This window comes from Mus caroli, unplaced genomic scaffold (genome assembly GCF_978045245.1).
Source record: "Mus caroli unplaced genomic scaffold, Mus_caroli_1 scaffold_10, whole genome shotgun sequence".
In the NCBI taxonomy this organism is placed as follows: domain Eukaryota; kingdom Metazoa; phylum Chordata; class Mammalia; order Rodentia; family Muridae; genus Mus; species Mus caroli.
The window spans coordinates 52,521,799-52,544,124 of record NW_028227265.1 but is presented as its reverse complement, the minus strand read 5'-3'; the positions used below and the strand labels follow the sequence as shown (position 1 = coordinate 52,544,124).

Below are 22,326 nucleotides of genomic sequence, written 5' to 3'. Positions count from 1 at the left end.
TCACATTGCCCTGGCCCATGAGTTACCTGTGGTCAACCTGCAGCCTAAAGGAAAAATATGGGGGCTTCATCCCAGAGAATAGCATGACACTGCTGGAAATAAGGAATGAGAAAAGCACAGTGGGGTCGACCATGGATGCCCACCCTGCGGCCGAACACTGTCAACAGCTGGTATCCCAGGCAACGTGGACCACAGAGTCAAAAAGACTAAAGTGGTCCTGCATTACAGACATGCAGATGATGACAGTTAACCCTCCCCCCCCCTTAAGCCGGTGCTGTTGATTGTGTGGGATGAAGCAAGTGTTGCAGGTGACTGCAATGTCTTCCAGCTTGCAGAACCTCAATGGACTCTTCAGTGTCATTTGTCCCAGCAGCTCCCCCCTCCCTCAACCCCTCCGCACCAAGTATTTAGTGTGAATTTAAAATGAAGTCTGTGCAGAGCGAGGTGCACAGCCCCATAGATGTCTGTGGAATTGATTTGAGTCTGTTAGAGAAAGGTAGTGAAAGCCGACTTCTTCCTGGAATGTACTCACATGCTAAGTGTCTTTCGGTGATTAATTGTTCTGTTCTCTAGGATTTAAAAACTTGCCTCTTGAGGACCAAATTACCCTCATCCAGTATTCTTGGATGTGTCTATCATCGTTTGCCTTGAGTTGGAGATCGTACAAACATACGAACAGCCAATTTCTCTATTTTGCACCAGACCTAGTTTTTAATGAGTAAGTACCTATTAATTAGCCCTCATAAAACAAACTGCAGAATTATTTGTTATGCTGTTTTTAAAAATTATCTCTAAGCCAGATGTACAAGTGTGAAAGAATCTACTGAAACGAGCATTTTTAAGAGTTTAAATTATATTGAATTTTGAAAAGTTAAAAATCAGTCATTACAATGCTTTAACATACACAAGTCTATCAATAATAAATCAGTATATGTAACTGTTACATCATGTATGTGGGAACTGTCCCAAGAGAGAGAGGATCCAGTTGGCGCCGAAAACTCGCCTGGTCCAATGCCATGATTAATAGAAAGCGATCTCTTTCGTATCTGCTCCAGTTGGAATGAAGCTCATTTCTAGGAAATGTGAATATTTAAAGTGCCGTTTCCGAGCGCATCACAGAATGGGTCTTTTGTTAACTGTACACAGCTGCTCAATGTGTTTTCCTGACAATCATAATTACCCTTCCTTTCGATCATAAAAGAAGCCAGAACCTTATTCTGCAGTGAAACATTTCTTGTTTTATGATGTGTTTTAAAAGACTGAACAAATTTTAGTAGATTCTTCTCTTTGGCTATGAATGCTTTCCTATTTTGAGTTTACATTTTATTAGTGTTTGCATTTCACATTAGCACATTTCTTGTATGTTTATATTCCGCAATGCCTCTTTGTAATTGTTGGGTCAAAAAATATTTAAAAGGGAGCACCGGAATTATGATTACAACTCCAGCCACCCTCTAACAGATGGCTCTGTCTAGAGACGTGAATATGGAGGCTTCTAGAATGAGGGTATCAAATGACAAATGGGCGGATGGTGAAGGAAAGGAACATCATGCCAGGATACCACAATAACCCATGTGGTCATCTGCCAGGAACCCCAGCTCATATGGTTTACTGCCACAGTCATTTTCTTCCAAGGAAAGTGTAAAACCATCACAGGGTCTTGAGACAACTCCACTCTGGCAAGGGCTCAGAATAATGCTATCATGGTATAAATTTTCATCAAAAAATAAAGCCAAAGAACTGGCATGCACATTTTAAAGTTGCCTGGTTTTCCTCAATAATCAGCTGGTATTGCTAAACAGCAAGTATCAGAACCTTCGGGTGCCACCGGAAGGTTCTGTGCATTTGATTTCTGTTTGAACAGAAGATCAATGTGATCTGCCTAATCTTCCTAAGTATGTGTATCACGTTTTCATAAAGTGTGAATGTGAATACTCTGACATCTGAGCTATTTTATAGCCATCATTATTTTATAGAGTCCCCCTCCAGTCCTTTTCACCCCCTCTCGTGCTGACACTCCAAATACTTGGAGAAATAATTCTTCATCAACCCCGCCCCAATTCTAGCACCTGCAGTCTATGAACTTACCTGTATTCTAGACACCGTGTCAGAATGCAATCAGGCAGTATTTGTCCTTTCGTGCCTGGCTTATTTTCATTAAACATAATATTGTCCATGTTTACCTACCCCGAAGCATGTCTTCAGTTTGCATTCCTTTTCATGGCTGAGCAGTATTCCCTTAATTATATGTAGTTCGTCCTCATTATTTATATATTCTCTCCCTGAGAATGTGACTGTTGGTGGTTACATCTGGTTTTGATCTCACTACAAATGCACACAGTAACTTATCCATCATTATGGCACATGTAGAATGCAAAATAAATGTCACTATCGAGGGCACATTGCAGCAGGGAGCAAAGCAGGCTGTGCTCTGCCTTTTTGAGACTGTGCCCAAGCCTCTTATATGATTTCTTGTCTTTGCTACATTGTCTGCACTTTTATGCTTTTCTTGGTAATGTCCCTGTTCAAAATAGGCAGAGCGCTCAGTGCTGCTGTGCAGCCCAGTGCCTCTGAGCTCAACAAGGCTGGAATGGTGCCACGTCGAGAGGAAAAGCCTCATCACACAGCCGTGAGCTATCTTGCTGTTGCTGTGAGTTCTGTGTTGATTCAGCAGTGTGTATTAAATAATGCATCTGATCAGAAATACACGCCGAACAAGATTACCTAGAGATCAGCCAAGAAACAGAGTGCCCAGAGGCACAGTGGGTCCTCACCTTTAGGTGCCCCTTGGGAAATGGCTCGGTATTCACTGAGTAGGTGTTTGCCTTGCATTCATAGAGCACAGCTGTAAAAAAACCAGAAAGCTGAGTGTGTCTGCATGTGGCTGCCTGGCCACCTTTTAGTACAGTGGGTGTGCAAATACCTCTCGGACAGCAGTATTAGGTATTTTACTGTGGCTGGGATCAAACCTCCAGACAACAGCACTCGAAGAAAAAGTTCATTTTTGGCTTGGGATTCCAGAGGGACAAGAGTCAACATGTCAGGAAAGGCCTGGTGTGAAGAGAAAGAAGCTGCCTGACATGTCATCTAAATGCAGACAACAGATGGGTTAAGAAGCAGGAGGTTAGGTAGGTAAGGCTATAAAACCTCAAATCCCTCCCCTCCTGACATACTTCCTTCAGCAAGGCATGGCCGTCTAACTTCCCAAACAGTGACAGCAACTAGTGACCAAATAGCAAAACCGATGAGCCTCTGGGGGACATTTCTCATTCACATCCCCACATTGTTTTCAATGCGGACGGATGCATACCTGTAGTAGACCCTCCAGGCATATGCTAATTCTCCATTGCACTTTCTGAGAAATTCCAAATGGTGTACACAGAAGTTGCAACATTTTTACAACCTTCCAGCTGAAAACAGGTTCCAATTTCTCCATATTCATGCCAATACTTTTTCCTTTGAATATTCATCCTTTACAACCACTCCTTATAGTTGGGCATTGCATGTCTCTGGGGACTAGTAATATTGGGCAATCTCAAAAGGCCACTGATATATTTTCTTTGGAGAAATGTCAGCTCAGGGTCTTTCCCCATTGTTAGTTTAAGTTAATCATCATGTTGCTCTTTGGCTCTGGTCCTTCACCTACTTTAGATATAAAATCTAAGTGATTCCTTACTCCCAACTGTTAAACAGTCTCTTTATTTCTACTTTTCAAAATTATAAAGTATTTTGCTTTTTGTTTTGTTTTCATTTGTTTGTGGGGTTTGTTTGTTTGTTATTTTGAGATAGGGTTCATGTAGCCCAGGCTAACCTTAACCTCACTGTGAGCCTTCCATGACCTTGAACTCCTGATCCTATTGCCTTTGCCATACAGCATCCTGAGTGCTGTATGTCTACAGACATTCCACCAGTTTATGCAAAGGATTCAGGACTTCATGCACACTAGGCAAAGCATCTAGAACTGCACCACATGCCCAGCTCTGAGTAGTATTTTATGGTTCACACATGAAGTTAACTCGTGTGTTTCCTCTTGTGTCCTTTGCTTTTAAAGTCAAGTATTAATTTTAAAACATACATAACATCAAAAGACAAAATGTTCAGCAAAGTACCCAAGAAGACTCCTTTTGAACACATGAAAGTCAGCAGGAAAACACATGATTTTTGACAGTTTAATTAATTCTTACTTTTGTCTTCAGACTCTGGCAGTCTTTTTTTTTTTTTTAATGTTTAGCATCTAGCATTGAGCCTAAGCTCTGTAAATATTTGCCAGATACATTAGTTATTGAACAAATTAACCCACCAGGCTAGTAATTATCTGAGAAGGGTTTTGGGATTCATATTTCTGGTTACAAGAATGAAGGCTATGGAGGGGGAGGGTAATATGATGCTGTGGTGTGCCTATGAACAGGACTATCGCTGTTCACAGAGGAACAAAACTTTGTGTTGGCCTTTGAAATGAGTCTGAGGATGTCTGATGATCTTATCCTTCAGCTACACATTAGCAATATTGAGCTGGAGGAGAGGCAGGAAATGGGGAATAATAAAGGAAACATTCTTTGCAATTTTTTTCATTAAATACTGAAGTGAAAATATGAGTTAATATTTTAGCAAAGAACTTTTCTTATTATAAATTCAAAACTTTTCAGATAAGTATTAAATGATTAATTATTCAATTTTACCTTGAAACAATGTACTACGTATTGCAAAAAAAAATCACTGCAACTATTCAAATTTCTTTATCAGTTCAACACATATATTAAAACTTCCACTTATGCTTGTAATGAAAGATTTTTTTCCTTTTTTTTCTTGCATTCTTTCCCCACCCCACCCCCCATCACACCCCAGAAATTAAGATTAGGTGCTTTAGTCAATTTCTCTTAAGCCCTGACCAGTATTTCAAAATGAGAAGTCTATTGAAGGCATATATAATCTCTCTCTAATAATAATGTTTGTCATCTGAAAGTTGTGTAACTATGGTCCCAAGACTGTTGGGGAGAAGGGAGGGGTAGGATTCAGTGCTAGCTCTCTGGCCTCTTCTTGGGACTTTGAGTGGATCTCCAAGGAAGAAAGGCTATCTCAGCTGGTGTACCAGAAGTGAGGTCAACCCACATCTTCCAAGTACTATGTTGCCTGTGATGTCATGCACCATTAGAGCAGACAGCTCAGTGATTGGTTATTTTATGCCATGTTTTCATCACACCTCAAAACCTTTCATGCTCTTGGTTGCTGAGTCACTATGTCAGCACTTTCCATTGCCCTCAGTGATGGTTCTCCCAGCCATCCTCTCAACAAACAATGCCTGTGGGTACCTTGTACCCAACACTCTGGAATTTCAGGAGGCCTGACTGATAGAGTGTCGTTGTGTCCCAAAAGTGTTTCTATGCATAGGCTGGAAGTCAGGGCATCCTTGGGGTAGCTGGAGTCAGGGTGACAAAACCCTTGCCCCAAAACACCAAGATACCAAGCCACTGCAGTATGTGTCACATCCGGTGACAGAGAATGGCAGTCCTGATGAGAGGGGCCTAAAGGTGGGGTAAATCTCAACCAGTTTCCTCAGTACTAGTTCCTTGTAAGTTCCTCCCCCTGCCCAAGCCCTTTCTCCTTTCTAGTGAGGATTTCTTATGGTTTACAGTATGTAATCTTCCTTTCTTCCTTCTTCTTTTTGTCCATGTCTATCTTAACATGCACACACATGCATGCACACACATGCATGCACACACACTCACTGCCTCTTCATAATGTTAAAAAAACTTACACTTGTCTCTCTGTTTATTTTTTTTCTTTAACTTCTGAGTAGAGTGGGGAGCCTGCTCTCCCCTTTTTATAGTACCTGTGAAAATCTCAGCTATGCTGCAGCTGAAGAGCAAGTGGCCTGATTATGGTGGGCAGTGATGTCCCTCCTCAGGTGGTACATGGTAGTTCGCCCAGTGTCTGCTATCCACAAGTCCTTTTCACTCAGAGATACCTGGCTCCCAAAGATAGCTGAATTTGAGACTCTCAAGAAGAACACTGTCCATCAGTAGAAAGTGGTCGGTGGCTGACTGCAGAGAACAGACATTGCACTTTGAAATGAGATTAATCTTTGCCACATAAATAAACTAGAACGGGGTTATACCTGAAGGGAGGGTCTAAGGGAGGACAGATAAGGGAACGTCTGCAAACAGGAAGCAGTGGTGTAGGGGTGTGTCTTAGTTACTTTCTTCCTTAAGCTACTTAAGGTTGAAATGGTTTATTTTGGCTTATAGTTCCAGAGGAGTAGAGTCCATGATGGCAGGGGAAACATGGTGACAGCCTCAGAGTCTTAGCTGGTTACTTTGTATCCATACTCAGCCAGGAGAATGTAAACAAGAGTTTGGGCCAGGCTGCAAATCCTCGAGGTTTGCCCCCAGTGACTGACTTCCTCCAGCAAAGCTCTGTGTTTTAATGGCCACACACTTTCTAAACACTGCTACCAGCTGTGGACCAAGTGTTCAACTATGTGAGCCTGTAGGGGTAGCTCACATTCAAGTCACAATTGAGTATATGAGGACAGATGAAAGGCAGGATCAATTCTCTAAGCAAGACATTTCCTCCATCACTCTTATTTCCCCAGTCACCCTTATTTTAAAAAATCATTTCCCTTTCCCTTTCTCAACCGATCATAGTGATAAGAATCAGTTAGAACTGGACATGGTGCCACACATCAGGAGGCAGAGGCAGAAAGATCAAGAGTTCAAACACCAGCCTATGCTACAGAGAGAAACCCTGTCAAAAACTAAACAAACAAACAAACAAAACATGTTTTTTCTGGAGGTTGAGCTACCACTCTACCACTGTAGTAGTAGTGGTAGATGCTCTACCACTGAGCTACATCCCACCAGACCTCTTTAAAACAGGTTCATTTCTATGTCAGCCTTTTGGTGATTTTTGTACTCTCTGTACCCCGACTATTCCAGAAAGTATGCTTTTAAACAATCAGCCCCAGTGTCTTAACGAAATGCTGTATACATCCTTGGCACTTGGTAAGTCATTTTGGTTTGCTGATAGTCATTCCAGCAGTGTGAGACTCAGGAGAGAGAGTCCAGTGGAGCTTGCCCTCTTGTGCTTTTGGGTCCTTTCAAAGGCTCTGAACTTTTGAATGGAGTCATTCCTGCAGAGTTTATCTAAATTTTACTTCAATAGTACTCCCATCTGTTAGGCATTTTTACATGATGTCTCTTGTAGAGCACTTGAGAAATTTCCTGAAGAGTTAATGAAGCTGGGTGATTTGGAGGAGAGGAGGAAATGAAGGCAAGATGAATATGGGATTGAGAGTAGTTGCCCGTAGCTGTCCTGGGATCCTAGACAGTGGCAGTGATCTCAGAAACACGGCTGTGCGGCATGCTGCCTAAGTACAGGGAGCCTGTTTCCACGCTGAATAAAAGTCAACAACAATTTAAGATCCTACATTATCCGTAAAGCGCTGTGCCTTGGATATTAGCATATTGCTTTCCTCAGTTAGCGTGCTCACAGGGCTTTGTTCCCTTCCGCTCAAAGCACTCTTCCATATAAATAAAATCACTAAGTGTCTTCACTGAAATTTTTATAGACAAAAATTATTTTCTCTGCAGCAATTCTATTGCAGGGTTGGGTCAGGTGGCAAGGAATATGTCAGTTAAAGCTGATGGCTTCAGGGCCTTGGGCTGAGATGAAGTGTAACGTCTGTTCTTTTCGGTTTAATTTCATATAGTCCCCTGTCTAAAGACAGTAGAGTAATTTGATGAAATAGGGACTTGCACCATCCAATTCCCAGCGTGACCTTGTATTGCAGAGTGTGCAGGAGTGCTGCACTGTTGGGGTGACCAGCATGTGTGTGGTTAGTTTGGGGCTCCTTCATTTCACTTCTGTTCCACATGAGAAAGCCAGCTTGTGTGCTGGGCTCAGAAGACACCGTGAGAGTTGAAGTATGCCCTGTGCTACTTCAATGTCTCCATAGACAAAGATGCTCCTTAAAAAGCTGGGCATGGTGACTTATGCATTTCATCCCAACTGCTCTAGAGACTGAGGCAAGTTTAAGGCAAGTGTAAGCCATACTGGACAACTTGTGAGACTATTTCAAACTAAAGATTACAAGAGTTTGGGGTTTTCCTCCATGGTAGAGCACTTGCCTGGCATGCAAAGTTCTGATTCAATTCCTACTACTGCAATATTTATTCATTTTTAAAACTCAACTCATTAACTAAAGAGGACTCCAGGCTTTTTCACCTACATAGGTGACAGGTTGCAAAGTGCAGAGATGATCATTTTGATGGTATGGCCAAGCCTTGACAGAGGTGAGCAGGTGTGCCTATCACCTGGCGCACAAAGAACTTCCTCAGCTCTTGGCTTTAGACAAGTCTAGAGTGGAACAGGGATCATGTGGCTTTATCCCTTTTCATTGCGCCATGCAGGAAAGATGAATTTGGTTGTCTGTGGTCCCGTACACCCAAGCTCATTTTATTAAGTGGACCATATGTAGAAGAGCTTGGAAGAGGGAATTGTTTCCTTGGATTCTAGCATTGGACTCTTTCTTAAAAGAAACAGAGGACCAGCAAGATGGCTCAGCAGGTACAGGCACTTATACTCAGCCTGGACAGTTGAGTCTGATTCTCAGACCCTACTAGGAAGGAAGTAAGAGCCAGCTCAGAAAAGTTGCCCTCTAACAACCACAAGGTATACAATGTGGATGTGCATGCACATGCACACACACACACAAATAATTTTTTGAAAAAGTATGTAAGCTTTGATTTTTTTTTCAAAACCTACTTTTAATATGGGTTCTTAAATGCTTTAATCTCCTTTTTAGCCCACTACCCACCAGAGGTAGTGGAAAAGGAAGGTTATTAGGAATTGTTTAGAAATTGTTCTTTGGAGCAAATCTAGTCTGCATTGTCAGGAAACCAGCAGTTCAGTCCATAGGATTCAGCATTGGCAGCGCCAGCCATTCTCAAACACCTTACAAGTATACCAGCAGCCCAGTTTGGGAGTGTTGGGATAGCAAACATGAATCAGCAACAGTGGCACTACCTAGCAGAAACAGGCAGGCCTCAGCCTAAGCACAAGTCAGCAGGAGGGACAGGCAGGGTGTGCGGGGACAGAGGAGAAGTTCTTTATCACACCTCTTTCACTGAAGTGAAGATCAGCTAATGAAGACTTGCAAAGCTAGTTATGCAGTCCCCACCACCACCACAATCTATTTAATCCTACTTATATTCCCTCTAAACATCACATGTCCTCCCAAGAGTCTTGACTTACCATGTGAGTCTGTCTTACCAAATACCATCTGAGTCTGTAATCAGCTGACAGCATTCTGCTAATCAGCCCAAATTCTTGAAATCGGTAAGAAACTTCCAGTACACCACCAGAAGTTTTTTGGTGCATTTCTCTCTATAAGAGTCATGACAAATGGGGCTCAGCTACGCAATGTAAGGCGAACCAATACACGTGTGTTATCAAAGAAGCTTTTATCACTTAACATCCTCCCCTGTGTCTGCTTTAGCAAAGCATCATTTGACATAACTGACTTTCCAAAGAAACCAGAAGTTTCCTGATCAAAAGTAAGTATATAATAGAGGAAACAAGCAAGACAGATGCCATCCGTTGCTGAGGGGACAGCACACCCCAGATGTGGCCAGCATCTCTGTGCTGCTCTGCCCCTGGACAGAGGATGTCAGTACTCCATTGGCATCAGGGGGATTGGGCAGCTGATGAACTCCCTCCCTTTGACTTGTTAAGTTGTGATATCTCTCTATCACTGTGGACCCTGGGGGGCAAAGTAATCATGAGGTGTGTGGGGCCTCAGAGGGGCTCAAGTACACCTTTGTTCTTAATCCTCTCACCTCTGTAATGATGGTGTTGTTTTCCCTCTTTGTTTAATGAGGAAGACCCAAGATTCCCTCCGTCTAGAGCTCAGCTTCTTTGGCTAAGTGAAGACTGCTCCCTTTCAGGCTATAGTGTAAGCCTTTGAGACATCATAATGTTTCCTGTGCTTTATAACATGGAGCCCTTGCTACCCAATCACACATCATCTCTCATAAGTTACCATCTAAAGCAAGTGGAAACACACCAGGGTATAGATAGCACCACTGAATCTTCTTAGAATAAGTTTAGTTCCACATTTCAATCAGTTGTATTTCCCATCTGATACCACAGTAGTACTAAAGAGCTCTTAAAGGCTCAGTCTTGCTAACAGCTTTGCTGTGGTCAAGTGAATGGCTTATTTTGCTAAGGCTCATTTCTTTTTAAAAAAAAAAAAAACAAATTTTATTAGATATTTTCTTCATTTACATTTCAAATGCTATCCCGAAAGTCCCCTATACCCTCCCCCTGCCCTGCTCTCCAACCCACCCACGCCTGCTGCCTGGCCCTGGCATTCCCCTATACTGGGGCACATGATCTTCGCAAGACCAGGGCATCTCCTCCCATTGATGGCCAACTATGCCATCCTCTGCTACATATGCAACTAGAGACATAAGGCTTATTTCTAATCTATATCAGGAACTAAGCCACCAGCAGGTCACTGCTGATCCATGAAACCCCTTTATATTCTCAAAATCACTGAGAAGTGCAAGAGCCTTTCCTTTATAGAAGTTTTTATCTATTGATAATTGCCCAAACAGAATTTTAGAACTATTAATATATTAATTTATTTAAAAATAACCACAGGGGTATGGATATAACTCAGCATTAGAGTGCTGACCTAGCATGCATAAAGCCCTGGGTTCAATCCCCAACACCACAAAAATAGAATAAAGATAACAAACCACTGTCTTCTTATAAATAATATTATATAATCATTCTATTAAAATAACCATTTTCTCCCAAAACATTAGGAGAGTGATTTTTTTGTCTTTGTTTTATTTTGTATTTTAAGTCTTTCCTTTAGTCTGGCTTATATGAAAAGTAGTTGATTTGTGTGTATCATCTGTATCTCACGTTCAGTCTGCTGTGATTGGTTGTTTTGGGTTGAAGCATAATTGTCTAAATGACAACATAAGTGACTATTCTATTCACTTCCCTGGATGTAAAATTTAATCTCTTTATTACTTCACTAAACGTTATGGCTGCTGCTGAGAAGATGTCTCAGTGGGTAACATGGTTGCCATTCAAGCATGAGGACATGGGTTGGGGTTCCCAGAGCCCACTTAAATCTGGGTGCAGTAAGTAGTACACATCTGAAAAGCTGCCATGTGGACAACTGGATGGGGGATGGCAACAGGAGAGTCCTCTAGTCTGGCTATGTAGCCAGTGCACAGAGACCCTGTCTCAAAACTGGCTGGAAGGCAAGAACTGAGACCCGAGGGTTTCTTCTGACTATAAATGCACACCTATTCTGGGACATACATGTACCCACACATATACTCTCATAATGCAGAGGCATCATACACTACTCAAAAAAGAACTCAAAAATGTATGAGCACTGATTATCAACTTCCCAAGTCAGCAGTAAATATGCAGAATATCTACAGCATTCAAAGCCACGTGATTATGCCCGCCCCCAAAAAATACAAAATACAAAAACAGAAGAGTAAATAATGTAGTCTGTCCCCTACTGTTCTACAGGATGGTTGATGGATTACAGGACAAATGAGACATGGGTGCCCGAGGGAGGACTAGCATGATGATGCTAGATGACAGGTGACAACGTTTCACAGATGGATACTCAGGAATAGAAAGGGAACATGATCATTGTGACTCTACTGGCTGTCCCCTCCATACAGAGGACACCACGTCCCACTCTCACCCCATTTCCTCCTTTCCCATCTTTGCACCTCACACTTTGTCTTCCCATCCTTCGGTCTTGCAGCCACACCATGTCTCTTGTGGCACAAATGAAACCACCAGATCTGCATCTATTAGATAAAAAAATTACAGACCTTTATCTTAACTTTCAAAATAAGAAAGACAAAGAACTCATAGGTTTTCTGGACAGAAGGGAACTTCTGGGGCAAAGTGGCTGCTTGGCTCCAATGGAAACAGCATATTCTAAGGTGAGATGGTATTCCTAAATGGAAAATTTGTTCTCAGAACACTACCAGTCACAGTCCTTCCTATTCCCAACATAACCCCACAGGGCGACTCTGCTTTATTAGTTTTTCTGTCATTGTTTACATCAGTCTGTCTGTGCTACTATAACAAAATTCCAAAGACTAAGTAATTTATAAGGAAGAAAATGTGTTTCTCACTGTTCTGGAAATTGAGACGTTCAGAATCAAGCTGCCAGCCAGCGGGTTTGGTGTCTGGTGAGGGGCTTCTTTTTTGCTCCAAATGGCACTCCGTGGTTGCTTCCAAACAGCAGTGCTTCTCAGGAGAAGAGATGTTATGCCTCTTCCCCCCCCCCCAAAAATGTTGCCCCTGTCAATTTGATAAAGACCTTATTGCAGTTTGAATGTGAACTGTCCCATGTGGGCTTGCACACTTGGTCCCAGCGAGGGGACCTTGAGTTGGGGCCTGGTAGGAAGATGGATATAGCCTCTCTCCATTTCCTCTCTCTCTGCTTCCTGACTGGAAATGCAGTGTGATTAGCCACAGTTCTCATAACCCTTCCACAGACCTTCCCTGATGTCATAGTCTATATGCCTTCTTACTCGTAAGCCCAAATCAACCCTTTTTACCGCAAGGTATTTCTCATCTGGTATTTGATTATAGCAAATGCAAAGAGATTAATAATTAGTCCAGACCCTAATGTTATGATTTAACCACCCAGGAAAAGATCCACCTCTTTATCTAATCACACTGGTAAGGAACTTGGAACACAGGATTTGGGAGCAGGTCACATCACAAGCAGGCTTAGGTAATGTCCTTGACACTTGATGGCAGCCTCCATGCACAACCAATGCTTTGTGTGGAACTTACAGTGAAGAACCTTTGGTTGTAATCAGCCCTCTTTTTAGTCAGGCTGCCCTGTGAACTGAGCCTGAGACCTGCCTGAGACACAGGGAACTGACACATTGGAAATCCCGATCTTCAAGCATTGCTTTCAGGCAACGGGCACCAAAGCCTCAACAAATCATTTGCCATTAAAGAGCAACAACACACCCCTTGACTCTGACTATCAGCAGAAAGGGGAAGATTAGAAAATACCAGGTCCATATTTCCTGGCCACCTTTAGTAGTGATTTTTATATAAACAGAAATACCAAATAAACATCGAGGCCAGGCCCCATGTGTGTGGCATCATGCAATATGCATGTCTTATGGGAAATGGAGGTCATGCCTGGTGTAGTGTTTGAGTAGTGTCACACTTCTTTTCCCCAGTAATGAATGATGCAGTTGTTCATAATGTCCTGAACAAAATCTACTCTGTGACAGATGTTCAGAATCAGTAATAAGAGGGGACACATGACCAATGTCTAATAAATTAATTGAGTTGAACATTCTTTTTTTTTCCTGCTCAAGCAGACAATGCACTGGCTTTTATAGAATAATTGAAACAAAAGGAGGCCGCCTTCGTCTGGAATTATGGCATCCCAAAACTGACACTGAGGACCCAGTTTCATTACCAGATGCAATAGTGTCTCTGGTAACAGAGCTTGGCTCTTAGCATATATTTTCTTCAACTAGTGAGACTTTCCCAGGAAAGGAAAGCTGTAAAATACAAGCAGAGTTGCCCTGTAGCTTTTCCTGCCCCAGCATCTACACCCACCAGGCTTAGATAATGTCCTTGACACTCTGCAAGGCTGCCAGGAAGATGGCTGCACTGCAGGCTCACTAGAACGGAAGTCCTTCCTCACAGCCCCAGGCCCTGGATGTTAGGATCACGTGGTCTTTGCTTTAGGAAAGCTGACACCATCAGGGTCTGGGGATATAGATCTGGGCTGCAGTGAGGGACAAGTGTTTGTCCCCAGGTCTTACCTAAGTAGACAATGACATTCATAAGTTGGTAATTAGCTTTGTTTGAATTCTACAATTTCCATAGGGATTGGGGAAAACCCTAGCCTTTTCTGCTTCCCTCTTACGAGTAAGGAACTAGAGTCACTCATTAAAACTAAATGGCTTTTTTTATATCCTCAATGTGTATGCATAAAGGAAGACTCACCTCTGAGTCTTCTTGTCTTCTGTTGATGTCTACAGCCTACAATCAAGACATTGTTGTTGAAAAATTAACTTCTGCTAGTCGGGAAGGATGTTTTTTTAATCTCTTTTCTATGTTTCTTGTTGTCCCTTCGTGTCAGAGTGTTGATCGCTAAAGGATGCCCATGGATACCAGATCTACAGGTGCAAATGACACACCCCCTCCCTCACCCTTCAGACACCCTTTAGACACTTTCTGGCTAAAACCATTGGGATGGTAGTGAAATGACTGTCCTACCATATTGCCCACAAAATAATGACGAGAAAAAACATTTCTACATGGTCACTTCAGGCATAAGTGTTTCTGATATTTTTGATGCACTTTGGTTGGATCGGGAATGTGCAGCTGTGTACACAGCAGCCCAACTAGATAGCAGTTTGGGGTAACGAGTCTTAAGCTAGTAAGCATTTATTGAACATTCCCTGGCGCTAGGCCTCTGTTCTGTGTTTTAGAACTCAGCTTTGGGCCCGGCAGACCACAGTTTAAACCTTAAAGTAACAGTTGCTTCCACTTAACCGTCTAAGAAGTGTCTTGGAATAAGTTTATGAGTAGAGTGAGGATTTTATAAATTTCCCTTTCAAATCAAGAATCAAAAAGATGGGGAGCTGGAGAGATGGCTCAGTGGTAAAGAACACTGGCTGCTCTTCCTTTCCAGAGGACCTCAGTTTAATTCCCAGCACCCACATGGCAGCTCACACCTGTCCATAGCTCCAGGATCTCACACCACCACACAGACATGCATGCAGGCAAAACATCAATGCTCAAAATATAAAAATAAAATCTTTTAAAAAAATCAGTTTGCCATCATTCCTTAGGAGCTGTCCTCCTTGTTTTTTGAGATGAGGGCCTCTTGTTCTACTTTGCTGAGGGAGTCTGGTCAGCAAGCGCCAAGCACTTGCCTGTGTTTGCCTTCCCAACACTGAGATTATGAGCGAATGCCACCACACCTGGTGTCTTTTTTGTTGTTTTAATTTTTTAGCATGTGGTCTGGGGGTTCAAGCTTAGCTCCCCATGTTTACATGCTAAAGTATTTCACCTGTCGGGGCTATCACCCTGTTCTCTATATTAAGTAATTTTTATGTTTCATCATGAATGAATGTTTTTAAATGTCATGTATAATATTCATGGGAAAAAAACCCAAATGCTCTTTCTCCCTACATTTCCATGACTGTCACCAGGCCCCTTCTCAGTTTTTGTCACATACTGTTTTCAATTATCATTCACTGAAGTCAGCAGAAATTGAGGTCCAACGATGGCTTTATGAAAGTGCATTTCTTTACAGGGGGGTGCATCATTTTAGGTGACAAAGAGAACATCAGGTTGGTTACTAACTAGTACTGAATGCACTGTGTGATGTTTGGAGAATAAATAGATGTCCCAGAGACCCTGGGCTGCCAGTCTCTCTCCAAGGCACCAGTCTAGGAAAATAAGAGCAGACACAATTCTCATGCTGATCGCAGGACCTGACGGCTGAGCTCTCCACTACAGATACTCTACATCCTACAAAGAGCAAATCAGGAGCATAGCTAGCAAAAAATGTGTGACCATCATTGGGAGGAGAAACAGTAAATTTGAATAATTTAAAGATTCAAATTGAGGTAATTTTTATTCTAGTTAAGGTTTGGAGGAAGGGACAGTTTCTAAATGCTGGAGATTTTGTGGATTTTTTTTTTAATGATAAGCACGAGTCAGAAGCCATCTGTTACACTGTCCACAGAACAGAATGTTCGATTTATCCTAACCTGATGATGTAGTGTGTAGTGCCCCGATCTCCTGTGATCTCAACTTACTTGACTCACTGTTACCAGACCCGTGCTGCCTCATGATGACACACTGCACAAGGTCCTAGAAGCAATGTATTGAAGTTTTAGCTGGCTACTAGAAAACCAAATGTCCTTAATGACGGAACTGCTCCGCGAGTCCAGAAACTCAAGGGCATTCACCTTGGTGCAACGGCTCGGCTGCTGGAAGCTTAGATTCACCTGTACCCATCACTGTGAGATATTTATTTGCCACTCACCTCACATCATTTTGAACATTTCATGTGCCCTATGAAAACCAATCATGGAATGATATATGCCCTGTCTTGAGAAGGGCAGATAACACAGTGCGGGCGGTCCCTCGGGTCTATTGCAGGGTTGACTGCGGATTATTTTAGTAGTCTTTTTGCAATACTTCCCAAAGTGCTGTCTTACACACCTCAGAGGTGTGTAAGTGAGAAAAGAGGTTGGTGCGCAGTTGCCAAAGAATCTGGAATAAACAGCACCATCAGTCTTTTCCTGGGGCCCCACAGGTGGCAGAGCTGCCAAACTATTTTCCTTAGGCATTGAGAGCATCAGCCAGTGAGACAAGGTTATGCCAATTAAATGGAAGCTTATGGAGGACATAAATGAGACATGGAGCCCATCTTTGTCTTCCCCATAAGGCATCAGGACTATAACAAATAGGACCCTGGGGACAGTTTCCAGGTGACCTTTTGTAACCATGGTTTATTAAAGAACTTTTACGTCTCCTGCTTTCTAAAAGCCTCGAGTATGGCTTGCAGTAAAACACACAGACAGTGACACAGAGGACTGACAAGACAGCAAGACAGAGCAAGCTGTGGAAATGGAGAAGAGATGTCTGTGTCATGTGAAAGGAGAAACAATAACCCACAAGCCTTGGCAGAAGCTAAGTGATTAAACACAATTTTAGTTTTCGTAATCTCTGTCAGCGTATATAGTAAGATGATGATTTGAAAACAGTCACCTCCCCCCCCCCAACAAGTATGTAAGAGACTTGCTGTCTTGACCCTTCGTTCAGGTGTGCAGCTCAGGGGAGTGACATACAATCGCATAGCTGTGCAGCGAATCAAGGGAAATTTCACATCGAATGAAGCTGAAGCTGTGTCTCTTATAGTCACCAAGTCCCTACTCTACTTGACTACTCAGAGAACCCCACAGAGGTGAAACCATACAGTGTTTGTCATTGGTGACAGACAGACTTATTTGACTTGATGTACAACATAAAGATCTATTCATGCTGGGCTGGACAGATGGCTCAGTTATGACCCCAAGTGTGATTCCCAGCACCTACAGCAGTCAGCTCACAGTCATCTGTAACTCCACTTCCTTGCCCGATCTATTTCAGTCTCTATTTCAGTTCAAGGCTGCCTTGGAGCTGTGCATTTACTCTTGGATTTTAAAGGCAGGATACAGAGTTCCTTTTCTTTCCCAAAGTAGTCAAGTACAATCTCACTTGATGATACCTGATCGTTTTGTTCAAAACAAGATGCAATCATTATATGAATAAAATCATATAATAGAATCTTTCTGCACAGGCAGAAATTTTAATACCAGTATCATGCCAAAATATTATCCTTGCTTCTACTTCTTTTGAAGTACTTTTCTGCACATGAAAGCTAATTGTGCAAAATACTGTGGTGAACTTAAGCATGTTTGTAAGATGGCCAGCCTACTTCCATGGATTTTAAGCTATACTTAGTGCAGCATCTTCCTCTTTTGCAAAGGGATCTGGAAGCACACAAGTGCATACATAATGCAGAATAAAGGATAAACAATGGACTCATTGGTTACAAAATCAGTTTCCTGCTGGAGATCTCTGTGCCGTTGGATGACAGAGGACAGACCTGAAAGGTCTTCATGTGGGCCAAAGTGCCCGAGAAAGTAGAACATCAGAGTTTGGATAGTGGCTTCCTCACATCCTCACAACATTCCTCATAAACAGGCTGATAATTCCTTACAAGTTAATGAGAGTTGGCAAGAAGTAGCTCAACTCTTGTACGCAGGAACTGTCCCTAAACACAGCCATGTGGGCTGCAAGGCTGTGCAAGGCCCATAAACAAAGAGTTAATGGGCTCAGTTCATACCCACGTGACAAAAACTACTTTCCTTAGGTGTATTGCCACACACGCACACACACACACACACACACACACACACACACACACACACACACACACACACGAGCCCTCTCAGGTGCTTCCAGACAGGGTTGCATCTCTCCAACCTTTGCTCTGTGAGTGGATATTGTGCTAACACGTCTTAGTAACAGAAACACTTTGACATGAAGGTGTTTACTTCTCATGTTCAGCACTAAGCAAGTCACTTCTACCTTGTGAACATCTGCCTTGTCTCTCCTCTTCCCCTGGTGTACTGGCCTATATATAGAAGTGATAATAATAAAATGGTTCTTTTCCTTGAAAATTCATTTCAAGGATTTGATGCTTTCTTGGCTTGCTTCAACCAAAATGAGTGCTGACTTCTCTAGAAATATTTTCTCTATTGCAATTATATTTTTAAAGAACTAACCTTCACACGGTACTTTATGCATTGGGAACTTCTGCATAGTTCTTTCCTATATCTATACAAGATTCGAATGAGTGGAGGCATTTGAGTGTTGCTAGTGCAAAGCCTGGGTCTCAGAAGTCACAGGACTGTGAGCCTCTGGATCTGTGTGGCAACTCCATGCAAAGCCAAAAGTGCTTGCTCCCCTGTGGAAAAGGAAGGGCAGGCCAGCAAAAGTGTGACTGGTTTGGGGAGCTACCCAGTCGGTAAAGTGCTTGTCCCATAAACACCAGAACCTGAGGTTGAATCCCAGAACTCCCATTAAATAGTGAGGTGCAATGGTGGCTTATGATCCTCATGCTAGAGAGGTAGTGATAGGATCCCTGGGGTTAGTCAGCCAGGCTTAGTCTACTCAGGAAGCCAGCTAGTGAGAGACCTTGTCTCAAACACACAAGGTACCTTCCTCCTCAGGATGTCATGCTAAGTTGTCCTCTAACCTCCACAGCAATGTAAAGTCTCTCTGTGTCTGCCTCTCTGTCTCTGTCTGTCTGTCTGTCTGCCTCTCTCTCTCTCTCTCTCTCTCTCTCTCTCTCACACACACACACACACACACACACACCATTCTACATATAAGGACACTTTCAGAAGTCAATGTCAAGTTCATATTTGTATCAAACACCATGAACACACTTATTAGTCTCCTGAATACCCCCTCTCCCCACTATTTGAAATCTTCATAAATGTCATATTTTATTTGGAAGCCACTTAAGAATCATAAGTTACCAGTAGCCCGTCAGCTTCCTGACAGCATCATATGAAGATGTGTATGCCTTCGCTTCCTTGCTTTATACACTTCCTATTTCTTCTCTCTTTTCTTTCTTCTTCAGTCATGAACTACATACTAAGTGAAAGTTGATCCTTAGCTGTTACTTAGATTCATTTTTACTTTCAACTTTTAAAATGCTTTGGTACACATGGATCCTCTGTTTAAGAATCTCATAAACAATCAAATGGTGTAAATGAACTGGGCCATTTCTCCCTCATAAACACAGAAATTTTTGCACAAAAACAAAACAAAACAAAAAAAGACCCTCTTAAATGCATAGGCAACCTCAAAAGGAGAAGCAAGCAGAACTGGAGATATAGCCTCCTTAGTTACAAGCTTTCCTTGTAAACACGTGGACATGTAGCCAATCCCCAGAACCCACATGAAAAGCCAGCTATGGTGGTGCACACATAGAAGCCCAGGGCCTGGGGAAAGGAGGAAGACAGATCCAAGAGAGTCGTTGGCCAGTGAGCTTAGGCCAATAAGAGGCCAAGTTTCCAAAAGCAAAATGGATAGAAGTGAGGAACATCAGCTGAGGTTTTCTGGTCACCATACTTCTTCCACAGAGACACTAGGGTGAGGGGGCAGATCTGTTTAACTTTGAGCTTAATCTCCAATTAGCCAACAGAAGAGGGGGTGCAGACATCTGCTTTAGGGGTGCATATTAGAACACAAACAGGAAAAAAATGCTGTGATTCCAGCTGGGTTGGGGCCTGGGATAGAGCCCCATGACTTAGCTACCAAGAACAATAAAACTCAGCAACTCTTTGACTAGCCCAGGGACATGGAAATGAAGCAGCATGAAATAAGGAAACAGGCCTCCACCACATCAAGTGGAATCCAAATTTAACTACATGTGTCCTAGCAAAAGCACTGAAGCTAAGGAATTAGCAATAAAACTGGTCCAGAAGTAGCAAGGCACTTAGCACTCAATAGCAGTTCTCACTGTCAGGACTTCCCATAGAGCTCCTTCTACAAGCCAGTGCCATACAAGTTCACGGGGAAGACAAAGAATGCCGAAGCGTGTGCCAAATGTGCATCCTGACATCCTAAAAACGAGCTTGAAAATCTGAAAGAAACTATAAAGAGAAGCACGTTGAAATGTCTGGTGGCATTATAACCATAAGAGAAGAAATGCCTTATGGGAAGTCACAGATGTTTCTGAAAGAATTAAAGAGGAGGACATCTTCACTCCTTGACATGGTGAAAACCACCACTGAAATCCAAGCTCTAAGGCACAAGCAATATGATATGGACTTCATAGTACAAGTAACAAGAATAACAATAGCACATCTTTGCTCCTTGACACAACAAATACTGCCACCAAAATTCAAGAACTATACACAGCAACATGAAATGAGCTTAGTATAAGTAACAAGAAAATTAAAGAAATTAATTATTATTGATTTAATTATAAGATTAATTTTTAAAAAGAGGTCATAAATTTGACAGTGATTCGGGGTACACAATGGGTAGTTGGAGGGGGACAGAGAGGCTGGAAATGATATACAGTACTTGTGCATGAAATTCTCAAAAATAATAAACAATGAATAAACTATAGATATTAATGTGTGAGTTTAATAGACAAAGAAAAATATTTAGTTGGAAAAAATCATCTAGAAAGAAGAGAGTAAGAAAAAGGTGTGAAAAAAGAGGAGTTAACTTAGAGGTGATGAGAAGGGCTAACATCCCACTAAGAGGTCAACGATGGGGCTGGAGCAAGGATGCTGTGTGAAGAGGCCTTAGCAAAGGTCATGGCAGAATTGAACAGATGCCTACACATCAGCAGCAGCACTGTGCCTCCAACAGAAGAAGTACAAACCAGTCAGTCCCTAGGCACATCACAGTGAAGGTGCAGGCATGGGTTAAGGAGAAAAACATAATGCTACCAAAGAAAATTCAAGACTATATGGGGCTCTTCCCAAAGGCAGGAAGGAGGCCCAGGCTTCATGGAATAGTAGACTTAAAGTTCTGGGAGAAATTACTTGTCAAGCTAGAAATCTGGAGCTTTGGAAAGCATCCAAGTAGTCAGGTTTTGACACATTGAGATGAGTTGAGACGAGGACTTCAGCTAAAAGAATCACTAAAACATGCTCCTTAATAAGTACGAAATGGAATGCAGAAGTGAGGCATAGTGAACAGGAAGTGTTGATGTGCAAAGACCCTGCTATACACCTGGCCCTACTGGTGGGGCCAGCCTGGAGCCACTTGGTGAAGGGCTTGCCTGGAGGTGTAAGGACTGGGATCCACCCTCGGTGCTGCAGAAGGCAGTAAGGTGATATTGAGAAACACACCTGTGAATCTAAGAGGAACAAAATGGTTTTGACTGTGACTGGAAAGCAGGATGGATCCAAGCCTGAAGACCATTATCGTGGAGACCGGGAAGCGGTAGAAGAAAGATGATGTAGTGTCAACAGTTTCCTGTTTCTGGAAGAAATCTTCTAATTAACTCTAGGCTTTTAACTATGCAAGTTCTTCATTCAAAAATAACCATTAGAAGTGTGAAAGAAAGCATGTGCATTTTCTAAATGCAGTAGAGAGACAGACACAGAGAGGAAGGCCGGATTGATCCAGTTAAAGGAAGGAAAGCAGAGAGCAGAGAGAGAACAGAGGGCGAGGGAGCCAGTGTGGTAGTGGAAAAGTCCAAGCCTGCTGTCATCACAATAAATGGAAGCAGATTAAACTGAGCTATTCAAGTGGCAAATACTTGGGAATGGATAATGACAAAACTCGGAGATTCTCAGTTTTTTTTTTAATTTGGCTTTTTGATGGTTAAATACATGTGGTGAATTTTAAACCAACAGAATAAAACAAAGCTGGAGAAAAGACATCAAGCAAGTCCTGACAAGAGAGGGAGAGAGGAAAAAGATCAGGGGTGGGGGAGGGGAGAAGGCGGAATGAAAATAATGCAAACAAGTTAAAGAAGAATTGGACATAGTACTACCGGAGGATCCAGCAATACCTCTCCTGGGCATATATCCAGAAGATGTCCCAACCGGTAAGAAGGACACATGCTCCACTATGTTCATAGCAGCCTTATTTATAATAGCCAGAAGCTGGAAAGAACCCAGATGTCCCTCAACAGAGGAATGGATACAGAAATTATGGTACATTTACACAATGGAGTACTACCCAGCTATTAAA

The 22,326-nt window shown here is 42.4% G+C and overlaps 1 protein-coding gene across 4 annotated transcripts in view; it reads left to right on the top strand.

The window, feature by feature from the left end:
• The window catches only part of Nr3c2 (nuclear receptor subfamily 3 group C member 2), a 348,267-nt gene that overhangs the window by 288,661 nt on the left and 37,280 nt on the right, over positions 1-22,326 (top strand). For all 4 annotated transcript variants that reach the window (XM_029480834.2, XM_029480832.2, XM_029480833.2 and 1 more), the window contains exon 6: positions 574-718. In XM_029480834.2, coding sequence (XP_029336694.1) covers positions 574-718 — 145 coding nt within the window. The remainder of the gene's footprint in view (positions 1-573; positions 719-22,326) is intronic.